Source organism: Calidris pugnax, unplaced genomic scaffold (genome assembly GCF_001431845.1).
Source record: "Calidris pugnax isolate Ruff unplaced genomic scaffold, ASM143184v1 scaffold44, whole genome shotgun sequence".
In the NCBI taxonomy this organism is placed as follows: Eukaryota; Metazoa; Chordata; class Aves; order Charadriiformes; family Scolopacidae; genus Calidris; species Calidris pugnax.
The window spans coordinates 1,106,767-1,123,113 of NW_015094506.1; the positions used below are offsets into that span (position 1 = coordinate 1,106,767).

The 16,347-nt window shown below is 44.6% G+C and overlaps 1 protein-coding gene across 1 annotated transcript in view; it reads right to left on the reverse strand.

Moving 5' to 3' along the window:
* PRDM4 (PR domain containing 4) overlaps nucleotides 1-14,703 on the reverse strand; it is a 17,743-nt gene extending 3,040 nt beyond the window's left edge. The window contains exons 1-8 of the mRNA XM_014963843.1: nucleotides 14,571-14,703; nucleotides 13,036-13,221; nucleotides 10,084-10,878; nucleotides 6,782-6,931; nucleotides 5,444-5,562; nucleotides 4,611-4,696; nucleotides 3,314-3,441; nucleotides 2,455-2,769 (exon numbers count right to left, since the gene is read on the reverse strand). Coding sequence (XP_014819329.1) covers nucleotides 2,455-2,769; nucleotides 3,314-3,441; nucleotides 4,611-4,696; nucleotides 5,444-5,562; nucleotides 6,782-6,931; nucleotides 10,084-10,878; nucleotides 13,036-13,221; nucleotides 14,571-14,703 — 1,912 coding nt within the window. The remainder of the gene's footprint in view (nucleotides 1-2,454; nucleotides 2,770-3,313; nucleotides 3,442-4,610; nucleotides 4,697-5,443; nucleotides 5,563-6,781; nucleotides 6,932-10,083; nucleotides 10,879-13,035; nucleotides 13,222-14,570) is intronic.
* Between the last annotated feature and the right edge of the window lie 1,644 nt (nucleotides 14,704-16,347).

A 16,347-nucleotide genomic window follows, 5' to 3' on the forward strand; every position in this document is an offset into this window, starting at 1 on the left:
AAAAAAAAAAAAAAGGCATCTGACTTCATTTAATCATCCACAAAGCTTTTCACCCTGCACCCCGTGCCCCCAAACCAAAAAACCCGCTTCTAAACACCATTCCTTTTCCTCCAGTGCCTGTGGTCAGTCAGCCATTCCTGTAAGACAAGACTTTCTGCTTCTTGTCTACACGAACTGTGCCTCCCTGTTCTGTGTGTCAAAATACCACCAGTGGACTTGTAAATTTTCCAACAAAAAGATCCAGGCAAACATTTAATAAGACTAGGCTTATCCAAAACGAATTATCCAGTAAAAATAATGGTAGCCTCATTTCACTGAATTTTTTTTTTCACTGAATTTTTAGAGTTGGAAGGGACCATAGAGATCATCTAGTCCAACTCCCTGTTTTATTTTTAACTGTAACCATGGTAGCCATCTAGTTACTGTACATGAGTACATCCCCATCTCCACCAATTTCCCTCAGGAACTGTATCTGATGCCTGACCGGTGCCAGCCACACTTGATGCATTGCGTTGCCTTTGTCTAGAAAAACAAGTTCTCTTATCTAACAAACACACAGGTACAAAGCTCACTGGCTCTTCAGCAAGTTCTATGTTTTATCCCTTTTTTTTTCCACTTATCTGTAGTTCTTCCATTATTGTTTGCCAGAAATAGTTCAAAACCCTTGCACGCCACTGAATTCAGACTTAAGTTTTAATACCACTTGAATCTCTTCCCCACTGATTATTCCATGGTATAGCACATTTGTACTTGAGCAGTTTCTTAAAACTCCTCACTCCTGAGAGCACAGCTTCCTATTCTTGACTCAAGTGCACTAAACTCCCAGTTTTATTCCCTTTCCAGCTCTGTGATTTGCATTCTGCGATTCCAAACAGTTACTTCAACCTTAGAAAAAAAGGTAAAAATACCCACACTGTCTATTGCTGTCCTGTACTTGGCCTTCACTTTCTCTCTCCTATCCTCACACTGTGTTATATCCATGCCTTTTTGTATTTCTTCTCTTCTCACACAGCTGAAAAATCTTTCACTATTTTGTTTTCATCTTTTAGCAATCATCTGCTGGCAATTTTTACCCCCAAAGCCTCTAGTGATACCCAAATGCCCACAGAAGTCAACAACATGTTCTGATGACTGACAGAGCTGAGCCTTGGCCACATCAATCTGACCCCAGTGTCACCAATTCCAGTCTTGTGCCACTTCCTTAAGATGAAAAACAATTCAAGTAGGAACGAGGAGAAAACTCTCAGCCCCATATTTAAATAGACAATTTGTCCACGTTACAAGCTCTCAAACCCAGCTGGCTTTTTCTCACGAGCAGAAGGGAACCCTTGCTTTACCACAGCGGCCAGCCCTGGGTCTGCTGTGTGGGAACAAAGGGTTTCTGTCTCCCAGATGAAGGCTGACACTTCTTCCCAACTGGAATCAACTTAGACTCATCAAATGCTTTTAGACACGGCACAATCAGCCAGAACACAGGTCTACAAACTGTTCTAGAAGCACTCACACCACTGAACCCAGTGCAGTCCTATCCCATGCCAACCAGCACTCTCTTGGGCACTCCCCAGGCATTATTGGGGGTTACCATGGACTAGAGATCGTTCCTACAGACAGTCAGGATGCTGCCATTCTTAGAAAGGCAGGTCAAGGGAGGTGATTTTCCCTCTCCTCTGCTCTTGTGAGACCCCACCTGGAGTAGTGGATACAGTTCTACGGTCCCCAGTACAAGAAATACATGGACCTGTTGGAGTGGGTGCAGAGGAGGGCCACAAAAATGATCTGAGGACTGGAGCACCTCTCCTGCAAGGAAAGGCTGAGAGAGTTGGGGTTGTTCAGCCTGGAGAAGAGAAGGCTCTGGGGAGACCTTATCACAGCCTTTCAATACTTAAAGGGGCCTTAGAAGAAAGATGGAGAGAGACTTTTTACCAAGGCCTGCAGTGACAGGACAAGGGGCAATGGGTTTAAACTGAAAGAGAACAAATTTCAATTGGACATAAAGAGAATTTTTTTTTTTTGCAATGAGGGAGGTGAGACACTGGAACGCATTGCCCAGAGAAGCTGTGGATGCCCCACCATTGGAAGTGTTCACAGTCAGGTTGGATGGGGCTTTGAGTGACCTGATCTAGTGAAAGATGTCCCTGCCCATGGGATTGATTTTTAAAGACACTGGAACGCATTGCCCAGAGAAGCTGTGGATGCCCCACCATTGGAAGTGTTCACAGTCAGGTTGGATGGGGCTTTGAGTGACCTGATCTAGTGAAAGATGTCCCTGCCCATGGGATTGATTTTTAAAGGTCCCTTCCAACCCAAAACATGCTACAATTCTACGTTTCTAAGAGCTCAGATTTATGGACATAAGCTACGCCCTGCCAACTGGCCAAGGGATCAGAGAGAACAGGTCCTGCCCTGATGTTTTACTAGCACAGGCATCTCTATAATAAAGTCCCCAGCCCTTACCTGTGTGTATCTTGAGGTGTGTCCGTAAGTTGCTGGGATCACTGAAAGCTTTGCTACAGAAATCGCACTTGTGCGGCTTCATGCCCATGTGGCCCATGAAGTGGACGTGGAGCTTGGAAGGAGAGATGAAAGCCTGGGGGCACATGGAGCACTTCCACTTCCTCTCCTTGCCGTGGCCTGGCCCGTGGCTGCTGCTGTGCCCCTGGCTGGGCAGGTGACTGTGAATATGGCTGCTCAAATGGGCCTTGAAGTCTGCGTAGGAAGCGCATTCCTTCCCGCAGTGGCAGATGTGCACGTCCGGATGTTCAGGGACACCTTTGGGCACAAAAACATCACTTTTAAGGAGGCACAGCACGGCCTAACAGAGCGTGATCCACACTAACACTCTGCCTGGGGTAGTAAAGTCAGCTGCATGGATTTTCTCTCCCGTTCCTTTCAGCTCCAGTGCTTGCTTTTCAGCTCTTTTAGGAAGACCATTTCAAATGTTTGGGGGGGGGCAAGACTTCATAATAGTTTTGAGCACAGCTCCACCAAACCTAAATTATCACAACCAAAGGTGAGAGAAGATAGGAACACCTCTGGCCAGCAAAACTCCCTTAGCACCAGATGGACGAACAGAAGAAAACCAACCCTTTTTCTTTGAAACTGCGATCTTTTACTCCTCATCAGTGGAATTAGATAGTGAAATGTTTCCTTTAAATTATGATACTCATGAAATGGGAAAGGAAACAATGACGTGCACCCTCGGAACTGAGAAGGAACATAATGCACTCCCAAGGCACAGTGCCCTGAGATGGCACTAAAAGGGAATTCAAGCTGAGCCCACCCTACAAAGCTAACGAAGAGGAGCGCTACTTACCCAGCTGTCGTGCGTAGTCCCGACTGTAATAAAAGAGAAGCTCGTGTTCAGGGGGGATGTCCCGAGAGGTGCAAAAGTAAATTTTTCCATCGTGAGGATAAGCTACCAGATTCTGTTCTTCCCGGTTCCTATAGCGATAATGAGAGTAATGAAAAAAAGCCCTCCAGAAATAATGACTTTTTGAGAGAGGAAAAAAAAAAAAAAAAAGGAAATTCCTATAAATAGGTAATGAGAGAACCTCAATGCTTGTCAGCACGTTATAAAAAACTCCTGTGTCTCTCACTTCTGTCCTTCTTTATTAAAGGAAAGTAAAGGAAAACTGGACCTTGAGAGCCAATCTGTTCCACCAACTGATACATTTTTCACACCTCTGCAATTTCTTGCTGAGAAAATTATTAATAGACGTTGGAGTGGGCTGAGAGAAGAGAGTTTATGATCTCTTAAGAAACTACAAATATATATATATTTTTCACGTTAACTCCCTTAAGAAATAGAGAACACGAGGGAGAAATAAGTATCAGTGAAGTCTTAAAGCAAAATTATCTTAAAAAATTCTTGAAAAGCATTTCCAAGATGTGATAATTCATCTTCTGAAGCTGTACCTTGGATATGTTTGTTCCCAGTACCTGAAACCAGCAAAACCCCTACCCCCCTGCAGTCGGGGATCAAGTATTAACTTCTTAACTCCTGCATACGAGAGGAACAAAATGAATTGCAGGAGAAACCTACTTTCTGTCAGAGCCATAGGAAAGGTTCAGCCTTCTCAGTGGACCATACATGGAGCAATACTGAAGCCAGTCTGGATAGCTTTCATCACAGGCTCCAGAAAGACTGAAAAGGACAGCTCTTGCAAGCTGTAAGAGTTTGGAACTTGGCCAAAAGAACCTAGGGACACTTTGCTAATAAAATATTAAAATCAAAAGGACAATCAACATTATCTTCACAGATGTATCCAAAAGGAATGGGACAGAGGGAAGGCAACAAGCTAACACACAGTAAGCTAATATAAAAGGAACTTGGTTTAAAGCTTTAGAACAAGGGAAACAAAGTATGTGGGCAGGTTTGGGGCTGTTTTACTACAGCATGTGTACTGATTCCCCCATAACATTCTCCCCTGGATGCTCTGTTTTATTCTCCCTACCAGCCCAAGATGCCTAGATGGCTCCTGAAGGTCCCCATATCTGAGCTCATTACCCATCTGAGCAATCAGTGCAGCAGAGCATGTTCTCCAGCACAGCCTCCTGTGAGCCTGCAGCTCAGACTCCAAGCTGCTCAGCACAGTACAGGCAGTTCTCACCTGGCTTTGCGTACAAACATCATCCAGTTACATTCATTTTCATCAGTTGTAATGATGCAGAACTCCAGGACACCGTTGTGATAGATCTACCAGGAAAAACAAATGCAATCTTAAGACAAAACACAGCAACAAATGCAGTGAAAACCAGCTTCTTACTTTAGGAGAGAATGTGTTTATCTAGAACAAGCCAGGAGGTTGCCATTGCCAAGACCACAGCCCTGTTCTTACTCCTTACTTTCCCCTTCACACAGGAATCTTGACCTCTCTGCTACCCAGGAGGCTAGAAAATATGTTTATCAGCATCTTTCCCACACACCATGTTTAGCTCCCAGCAGAAATGGATTTGGCTGCTTTTCTTACAAGCCAAGTCTGGTGAATAATAATATCTGGGCAAACAGTACATGTTTTATTTATATAGATCAATTTTACTTTCTCAACATGAAATGATGTGAAAAATAAAGCTTTAAAGTAGCTTTCCTACAACAAATTCATCACCTGGGGGAACCTTCAATAAACAACGACACAAAACAAACAAACAAGTGCTGCCCAGTAATTCATACACACCCTCTGCTGCAACCCCACCCAAATACTGGAAACCACATACAGCCCATTAAAAGAAAAGGCATTAAAGAAGTTCCTTGTACTTCAGGATTGATTACCAGCTTATTGCATGGCACACAGCTCTGCTGTGCTGATATTAAGTCTCAAACAATGAAACCGCATTAATTTTGATTTTTGGCAGGGATGATAACGTTAAAGCTGCCGTGTCATCTGGTGGTTTTCACCAAATGAAGCCAGGCCTGCAGACTCTGGGAACCATAATAGCCACTCACCTTCCAAATGTGACTGGCTGCTTTGTCTGTCCAGTCGGCCACCTCCAGGGAATGGCTCTGCTGCCCAATCAAAGGTCCAAAACAAGTCCTTACGGGAATGGTTTCTCGTGTCCACACACCTATCAGCAGAAGACCAAAATCTGCAGAAATCCATTATTTAAACAACTAATCATGCATAATAAAGAGGTGGGAGGTTTATGAGATAACGCTCCAAGGGTAATATCTAGGCAAAAGATCATCAAAGCTTCTACTTCACGTATAAAACACACCTAAGGCAGAGACAAGAACCACCACCACCACATGACACTATTGGGAGCCGCTTTGTTTTAATTACAAATATTTATTTTGTTTGTCAAAAGCGAGTAATTTACTTTTTAGTAAGCTATTGAACTAAGATCCTAGCCGCTTTGTACCAATTAAAGTTTTCATGGCACTTTCTGCAGAAGCAGAAAATACTAGTTTCAGTAACTACATTTCGCCTACCTAATCCCCAGGAATTTCCAGAATTGTTGCTGGGCATTGTTAAGCAGCTTCTGCATTTCTCCCCAGAGGCAGCTGTATTTCTGTCATGGGCAGAGGGATTCCTGCGTGTATATTATTTATTATTAAACATTCATATATATATATATAGGTCTACATGAATACACTAGATAGCCTTTAGGAATACACTGGAAATTAGCGAAGCTTGAAAAGAACAGATATCATCTACTCTCAACGAGCAGCATCGCTAAGCAAGCCAATAATCACATTCTTCTCTAGCCTTCAGATCCTTAGGGCATTGCACTGTACTCTTCGATTTCCAGGTGACAGTGGCGTGAAATACAGTAACAAGGTCCACATCCAATGACAAGGTCACAGTCTACATACCAAATGTAAATGGGAAGGAAGAAAGGAAAGAAAAAAAAAAAAGAGGCACTTATGATTAATTCTCCAACGAGAGTATCAGAAGACCCACAGGTAGCAAACCAAGCTGATGAACAAGCAGACAGAAATCTCCTCCATTATTTCTAATTGTTACCTTCCCCGAAACTCCACTTGCTGTGCCCAGGATGTTTAGCACACAATAAAAATGAACACCATACCTTGCTTGTGCGTGACTTTATTAAGTGTTTCAGTAATGCTCTGTGGCAGCACCCCTAAGAGTCCAGCTGAAGTCTAAGCAGTAATCAGAGGACAAGAATCTCCTGCACAATGTTAAGTCAGGGTGATTACAGAAGAGAGAACCACCTCTCTATTGCAGTGTTTCTTTCCCACATTAAATTCCCTGTGGTTTTTGATTTCAGGCAATGACAGTATTTCCAACTGCTGCACAGAAACATATGGGAACCTGATCCTTACCCGCTTCAGCTCCCATGATGGACTGCCGGAGGACAAGCTGTTTGGGGAGAGAAAGCCTGGCTCGGCTCTCTATGGGGGTGTCAGGGACAAAGGTGACGGGCCCGTGATCTGGGCAGTCTGATGGATACGCCTTGTCACACAGCGTGCACCCTGCAGAGAGGAAAAGGGATAACTGGGATTAAAAAGATGCAACTCTCCCCATGGTGCAATCAGCGCTCTACCAATAGTTTTCAGCTCAGCTCCAGATAGAAGCAGCCTCTGCCAGGTTTTACTCATCTCCTCTACTAACTTTTACTCAAAAGAATATGAACCATACAGTCAGATTGGCACCAACATACAGGACACTGTTCCTACCCAATTCAGATCAAATATGACAATCTCCACCTGCCTTCCTGACGGTAACTTTATTGTTTGGACTCTAGACTATCCCTACAGGGCAATCTAGCAATGGGACAGAGTCCACTCCTCATCAAAACTACTGCAAAACTGATGGTATTCTCCCCAGAGCGAGCAGTTAATGTTAATGATGGAAGAGCCATTTTTGCCCTGATCACGGGTGAAATGATCTTTATCGGCAGAAAAATCCAATATAGCAAACCAACACTTTCTAACTGGTTGGTTTTGGAATTTACCAGGAACACAAGCATTTTCTTGCACATGAAACCTCAAGGATATTCACATAAAGGAACAGCAAGGTCTTCTTTCTAATTTTTTTCTAAATTGAACCCACAAATCCCATTATCTCCATTTCAGTCCAGACAATGTGCAAGTCTTCACAGCACCTGTGAAGCACAGCACCAAAAAACTGACCTCACTGCTGTTTTTGAACGACCTACTTCAATAAACTCATACACTACACCTCCATGGGATGCCACTGAATGGAACAAAAATAAAAGCCCAAGGAGAATCAGTAGCATCACTTTCCCAATCTGTCATTCAGCGTAAGTATTGCTGAAAAATAAACCACTGAAAGCCTTCAGCCTAATAAATTTGGGGAAAAGTACAACATAAAATGCTCTCATCTAGAAAAACTGTGTCATTTTAATTTTCTATGAATGGAGCAACTAATATCTACTCAGCAGCCACTCTCCTGATAAATCATTCTTCTTCTGAAGGAAGATGCTCTGCTAATTAAGCAGGATCTCCCACAAAGACCTTATTTGGCCTCTTGATGGCCCAACTCCAGTGTAAAAGATCTATCACAGAACTAGTCTTCAGCAGGCACAAACAGCATCTCCATTGCTATTTGTTGGAAGAGATTTTTGGGCCAAACACCAGGGTACCAGAATCTGACCCCATACAAAATACAGTTCAAGCAACTATACAATTGCAGATAGGAAGGTACTCGGAAAATTATTAGGTAGAGCCCATATAAGAATGGCTTCATGTGCACAGGTGACATGTATGAGTACAGCAACGACAACAACCAGACCTGAGTGATGAGAAACACTATTTACAACAGTTGTTTTTAAGCATTGCCTAGCACACACCACTATGGGTCTGTGGACTAGCCTCAAGGAGAGGCAAAAAGGAAGAAAATCAAGTTCTAGGTATGTGGCACTATGACCTGGAAAGGTTTAGGGATTCACACATTTTTAAGAAGTTGAAAAAAAATTTCCTGCATTCTTCAGGAAGTGAAATATACTATTTCCCTTCCATTTCTGTCCTTGCCAAATAATGAAAAGAAAAAAAAAATTAAAAATCACAGTGACTAATTCTCCAAGTTGGGTACCCAGAACTGTAAGCAAAGATGATCAAAAAAAGGGCTACATAAAAGTTTCACAAACATTTAGGACTGTAGCAAAGGCACATTTTTTTCTTCCCGCTTAAGAACAGCATAAAAAGTTTTCTGACAAAGGCCCTGATTCCTGCCTTCTCAGTGGGGAAAAACTACCAAGAGGCTCTCAAACAACTCCTCCTCCTCACTGTCACCTGTCACAAATTCATCTTTTATTCAGAAGAAATTTAAAAACAACAACAAAAAGTTAAAATTTAAACCTTCCCAACTCAAAGATCCATTTTTCAACTCACCACCACTAGGTATGCAACAGCTGTTATAACATCCTACCAATGGGCAACATCACCTGGGAAACAGCTTAGGACTGTTTTGAGTACAGTGACAATAGCTGGCACATCAAATCTCACTTAGGTGAATAAGAGAAATGATTTCACCATGAGCATGTTGGATATCACAGTATTTTGATCATTATTTGTTCAACATGCAACAGATGCTTGTAAGAACTTCTGAGCGCAACCATAAAACTCTTCCTCTAGGAGCTGTAAATTCATCATAGTCCTACACCCACCTGATTTTGTTACCTTTTATCCCACAGAATATGTTTCAATTCAATCATCTGACTAGACACTTTGCACTAAATTGCACCTCTTCCATTGCTAACCAAGACACTATTTCTTTCCATTTCTTAAAAAATATTCAGCAGACAAAGCTTGTCATAAGGCTCTGGCAGGTGTAAGGTCAGATTGCATGCAAAAGCAGCACTCAGCAGTGCTACCACAACTAATAACACCCAACATAAACCTGGCCATATACTTCAGTAGCAGGAAGCCAGACATGCTGCAGGTGGAACTTCAAGTCTCTGTCCCAGCAAATGAGAACTTCACAGTTCTCAAACACAACTCCTTGAACGATGACAGGAGTGAGAGTGCAATGTCCAGTGCTCCTCTCTTCCTAGAAGATCAACTAACCTCTGGACTAAAGTCCTTTGATGACAGTTATAAGAAATACTAAAAACTTTCCTCCCTCTCTGCACTTTTTTCCCAGCAGGTCCTGTTGAGAACAACCTTTTCATGATGATTGTTCATGGTTTAATAAGAATTTTGCAAAATCACATTAACATCATACTCAACAACTCTACCCACTTGATGAAATTTATGGCTTGTGGTGGTGGTTGATTTGTTTTTTAACGGAACAAGAAGAGTCATTTGTGATGTAACTTTAAAGAACAAAAGTCTCATTGCAAAGGATAATACCAGCATATCCAAAAAAGGCAAGAGGTTCATAAAGAACTCAGCTGCCAACCTCAAGGCCACATGGGAGATGGATACAAAGAGAACAAGGCTAAAACATTCTATTATGTCTATTTCCAACTAGCATCATTTCAGCTAGGTTCATCTGCAGATGTTACATCAGCAGTTACTGCAGATGTTCCAGCTTTTGTGGACTTGTTAAATAGCTAAGTTTCTTTCCCCAGAAATCTGGAAGACTAGCAACAAACAAGAGTCCTGTCATCCCACCACAAAACAGCTACATAACCCCAACAAAGCAGGAAACGTGCACTCACATATGGTAAACAAGGTTGCCATGTTCTCCTTGTTCGAATTGGAGTCTTCCATTTGCAGGGAGGACGGTACGAAGGCGAGATTGTCTGCAGACACATCCACGTGACTTGGCCCCATGGCTACTTCCTGATTGATGGAAGACACCGCCACCGGCTCGAGGCTGAGGCCCACTTCGTGCAAAGCTACCGAGTCCAGGGAAGCTAGGTTGTGTGAGGTAGAGAGCGCCACACTCACGGAGTTGGTGCTCATGGCCACAGTATGAATGGAGTCATTTAGTGTGCTGTCCGATATTCCTGTCACCCGCCCGGCCATGTGGTCAGGCTCCATGACGACAGGGAGTTCCAAAGTGCTACTGTGAATGGGAATGACACCGCCGTGTCCCACAGCGTCCGACGTCAAGTTACTCCCCACTGTGTCTACGGCTAAAGGTTCGTGGCTCCGGGAGCCATTTGGGATCTGCGAGTGATCCCCGGCTACGTCATCCATCGTAAGCTCCTCTGTCATCCCATCTGTAGAGATGGGGCTGGTCACCCTTGAAACGCTCTCCATAGTGATTGCAGTATCCAGCGCTACCTCGTGGCTGTCACTGGGATGCAGATTTTGAGCACCATGAGTGTTCACTGCGCGGGAGTCCATGGAGACAATCCCTGGTTCCAGTCCCACAGTCCCACTGGGCTGGTAGGGATCTAGGGCCGAGGGATTGCTGGAGACCGACAATGCCGGATTGCTGTCAACATTTATAGTGTTGGGGTGGATGTACTGAGGTGGAGGTCTGTCAGCCAAGTAAGATAAGATACCTGATAGAAGGAGAGGGGGAAAAGGAGAAGGAGATGAAATCAGTTTTCAAATCTTGAACAAAAACACCCCATCACCGCAGCATAGTACATTAAGATCTAGATCCCTGAAGACATGCTCGTTGCATTATGCCCAATTAAAAACCACTAATTCTAAAGCATGGCTCACAAACATATGCCAACCCAAACCTCTTGTCAGAGTATCATTTGACAACAAATACAGAGCTTTCATCCAACAGAGCAAGTCTCCAGTTATTTGTCAAACTCTGAACAGCCAAGTTCCTGGCAGCATCTAACCCAGGCTGCTCAGTACAGAGACTGAATCACAAAGAGGTTCTTCCTATTTTAGGCACAATTTTTCATTCTCAAGAAATAAGCTCACAAAGGAAGAAGGACTGCTAGCAGAATCTAACATTTGATAATCCCTCGTTCATCTTTGCTAAGAAAAGTAGAAACAGTTCTCCAGGTTACACCCTTTTTGCTTTGGTATTTTAGTTTTTAACAATGACTGCTTCCTTCCTCTAAGACTAAGTGACACAGCTGTCCATCTCTGAGATCATCAACAGCAATTCTGAAAGACCAAGATGAGGTCTCTCACAGGTATCACGAGTCATCTGCTGTCTTTCCTTAGATGCAAAGTATGTTGTTTCTCTTAAAACAATCGCCCAGTTAAATTTAAATCATAAGCCCCAAGATCTTTTCTGGCAGTTCTGGAATGACCCTCAACGTCAAACAACCTTGGAATTTAAGATACAAAGAAACACTAACCTGCATTTACATACTACCAACCTCTCTTGGAGGATAAAGCTCAAAAAAAACTCTTTGGAGGAAATACATCAGCACATTCAAGTAAACAGTATTTCCAGCGGGACAGAGACAGATTTTGCAGATTCTGCAAGATCTGAGTCAGCATGTTTCTTTTTGGCCTTGAACCCTGTAAGCCATTTGTTTTGTAAAAGTTTTCCATTCAAACATGCCTGTTACTATGAGCATGCAAGCATGGATAGTCTTTCTGCAATATAACCACTTTTAAAATGGCTAAGCCAAGAAATGGACAGTTTAATTTAATCAGCTGTATCAAATATTTCTGCATGCTGTTCTGCCCTGTGGCTTGAACAAGGAGAATCCTTGAAGGCAGACTGATGGAACAGTCCCAGGCTAAACATTAAGCAGATTAGAAAACAAAAAAAAAAAAAAAAAAAAAAAAAATTTTGCACATAAAAAAATAAAAAAAAAAAAAAAAAAAAAAAAAAAAAAAAACATTTCTGCATAAATTATTCCAGCCCAGAAAAATGGAAAATACCTCCAGTTCTCAAATGCACTGCTTCCTTCTCTACTCTGCCCAAAAAATGGACAGGCATGTAATGCAGTAGGAAAGGTTACTCCTAAGCAGCTGGTAAGTTCAGCCACTAGTCATCAGGTAGTCCATGAGATCTTGGCTGCTATATTTCTTTTCCTAACCTAGGCTGAACCAACAACACTCACTGAGTGGCCTTGAAGAAGTTTATCTGCCCCTTCCACACTGTCAGTCTTAGCTAGAAAACAAAACAAGGACTACATTTGAAGCTTGAATTTCTGTGCCTTCACGTACTAACACATAAAACTCTGCATTTATATTCTAAAACACACACGAGAGAGGAATCAAGATAGAAATCAGTACGTTAGGCCTTTGGAAACCAACCTTGAAGAAAAATTAAGAAAAAATATGCCATGGGCTAAAGGTGTGGAAAGGAGCCCAAACTCCTCAGCTGATGGCTCGCTCTTTTTGAGCTTTGAACTACTGTAGCCTACCATCACGCACATATCAAGCACTGCTTCAGGCTACAGAAAAAAAACAACAAACCAGCAGTTTTCAAACTAAAGCAATTTGAGATAGAAACCAGGCATGCTTTGTTTTCTGTTAATCTTACAAACACAGCAGCAACAGGAGTGACCAGAGGTTCAGTTTAAGTAGAAAATACCCTGAAATTCTCTTCAGATACATACATAGAACCAGAGACCTGAAAATAAAAGCATGTAAATGACAGAAGAGGCTCCAGGCAAACTCCAGGAATTTACAGCTCTGCAAAACAGTCAGTCTTGCCTCCTTTGGGACAGAAACAGGTGGCTCTTAAAACAATATCTCTCTCTGTTCCCATCCTTCAGGACCAGACCACTTACCAGGTAGAATGTGTCTGAAATAGCTGCTCTCCAGGTGAGGGTATGGTGGCGGAGGTAGGGTGTAGTTTCTCTCTGGTATACCACACATCACGCCTCGATCCCCAATACCCATTGGGAGCATCAGAGACAGAGCAGAGGGCAAAGAGCTCAAGGAGGGGCCCAAGTTTGGAATTGCAACAGGCAAGCCTGCAAAAGAAAATGTCCACTTAAATGCAACGGAACTACTTGAGCTGATGAGCACACAAGCTAACAAAGAGGTCGCTAATTTCTCAGGAGCTCCCTATATAAGTACAGTATAGTACAGTCAAAGTAAGGTGGCACGCTGCGAAGAAAGGATCGCAGTTATCACAGCACTGAGGCATGCTTGAATGTGGCTAGATCTTTTTTGGATACATTACACAGGGCCCACTTCTACTTTACAGCTGTAATGGACTTTTGTCTGTGTAGCCTCCCGAAAAAATAGCTCAGAAAACAATTTTGCTTTACAGGTGAAAAATCATTATTTTCAGCTGGGTGAAGACAGGCATCGATAGAGACACATTTCCAGATACAGTTCGTATTCCAAAAGATTCTGCTACCACCCACCCACCCACAGTGCAAACCATTTCAGTAACACAAAATAAGACCCCCATTAAGGCATAAGTCTGGTAAGCACACATCCCTTTTGCTTTGCCACATAAGTAACGGTTTGTGGTCTACCTTTCCCCAATTCAGCAGAAAAGGACCTGGGGGTGTTGGTGGACAGCCAGCTTAGCATGAGCTACCAGTGTGCCTAGGTGGCCAAGAAGGCCAACAGCATCCTGGCCTGTATCAGGAATAGCGTGGCCAGCAGGAGTAGGGAAGTGACTGTGCCCCTGTACTCAGCACTGGTGAGGCCTCACCTCGAGTACTGTGTTCAGTTCTGGGCCCCTCACTATAAGGACACTGAAGTGCTGGAGCGTGTCCAGAGGAGAGCTACAAACTGGTGAGGGGTCTAGAGAACAAGTCATATGAGGAGAGGCTGAGGGAACTGGGCATGTTTAGTTTGGAGAAGAGAAGGCTGAGGGGAGACCTCATTGCCCTCTACAACTACCTGAAAGGAGGTTGTAGAGAGGTGGGTGTTGGCCTCTTCTCTCAAGTGAATAATAACAGGACCAGAGGAAATGGTCTGAAGTTGAGGCAGGGAAGATTTAGATTAGATATTAGGAAGAATTACTTTACTGAAAGAGTGGTCAGGCACTGGAACAGCCTGCCCAGGGAGGTGGTGGAGTCACCATCCCTGGAGGTATTTAAGAAATGTGTAGATGTGGCACTTCAGGGCACGCTCTGGTGGCATGCTCTAGTGGCCGAGACTGTAGGGGTTTTTTTGTGTGTGTATGGTTGGACTCAGAGGTCCTTTTCAACCACGATGATTCCGTGATTCTGTGTAATTCTACATCACATCACTACCTGCTGAAGACATGACTTGCTATTGGATAAAGCACTGCTACCCAGTTAGGAACAGTAAACCACCATGCATGAGCTGCAATACCCTTTGTGGGAGTTTTCCCCATTACCTGGTGCTGGTATGGCGTTGTGAGTGGGGGACGCTGCCAATCCCAAGTGACTCCCCGAGACCGGCAGGGCATTGCTCACAGAGGATGAGGTCAGCTGGTCCATCCCTACAGGACTCAGGTTCATTTCATTCATTCTGGGGAGCAGGGAACAGACAGAGGGGAGGGGGAAAAAGAAAGAGAAACAGAAGCAAGAGCATTCCTGATTACTGACTGTACTGTGGTGAGGAAGGGCTCAGCAAACAAACTCAAAATCAGATGCTGACATGTAAAAACTCTGCTTTCAAAAGCTAAGCATAAAGCGTATCAACCACGCACACTGATCTCAACCCATATTGATCATATTACAGAGCAATAACCAGCATTAAAAAGCCGGTTCAAAAAGACAAATCAGACCATAGCTTTTTCCTTGCCACCCAGAAAACAAAGTCTCACACTTTGTAGTGAGAGCCACTGTAATTAAAGTATTGTGAACACAGATCAATTTGCAATCTGAATGTCACAACTACTCAGACAACAGCACCTGATTTATATTTCATGACTTCTGGACACCACATTCATGTTCAAAAACCAAAGTCAGGGGAGAGAAGGGGGAAAGATCACTTAGAACCGGTAACAGACACAAAAATTGGACCACAACTGATGGTCCAATTCACCATCAGTTCAAACCAGGCCAATAGTGACAAAAGTAATCTCTACAGAACAGCCACTGTATAGAGTTTGAACAGGCTGCCTCAGCCTGGTTCTGCAGGAGAATGTCATGTCTATCACATTACAAAAAAACACAACCGCTACCGTGGATGACATATTATTTCAGAGCAATCAACCAGTGGCTCCTAAGTGCCTGCATCTCTCAAGCTACTTCAGTGGGCACACACCACACAAGTGGCTGCAGAGCTATGGAAACCACCGAGCTGCCAAATAACCCAAAACCCCTGCCGGGGGAAAAACCATCTGTCCTCTTGGGTCTCAAGCTGCATATGCAGCCCGAACCACTGCATGGAGATGGGGATACCAAGGAGACACTGTCACCTCCCTCTGCAAGCTTTGCCTGGCCTCAGCTCAGCCCACCCTGGCACCCCTGCCCACACGCCAGCTCTCATCAGCGGTTCCTAGGGCCAGAAAGACCAGATGTCTGCACAGCTGTCACACCACCATCAACAGGGCCCAATGGCCTCCACGCTGACCCGAGCCTGTCGCATCCCCTTTGCAAGCAGCAGGCCCCAGCTCTGCAGTACCGACAGCATTGCTGGAGCTTGGACTGCCACTCCGGTAAGGAGAGGTACCGCTCACGCTGCAAAAAAAGGGCCAAATACACCAAACTCAGGCAAATTAACCCCAAGGTCCGAGCTGCACAAACGAACTCCCTGCCTTTCATCTGGCTTCTGCCCAGCCCTTACCCGGTGTGCTCCCCCACCCTGGTCAACCGCCCGCCTCCAGGGACAGCTTTGCAGGGACGGTGCCGAGGGGTCCGGCAACCTGCCGGGGCAGGAGACAACCCCCCAACCCCTCCTTTCCCCGGCCCAAGCGGCTGCAGAGGGCAGCGACGCCCGTGACCCACCACCCCCGCTCCGGGACCAAGGGGTGGCCAAACCCCGGGGGCCTGCGGGAGGCGCCGAACGCCTCAGGGACCCCCCTCCCCTCCTCTCCTCGCCCCTCGGCCGCGGGCCGCCGCCGCAAGGCCCGAGCCTGCCCGTCCCCTGCCCCGCCCGGCCGTCGTCCCGGTCCCGCCCGCCTCCCCCAGCCCCTCAGTCCCCCGGCCCCGGCGAGTGCGCTCACC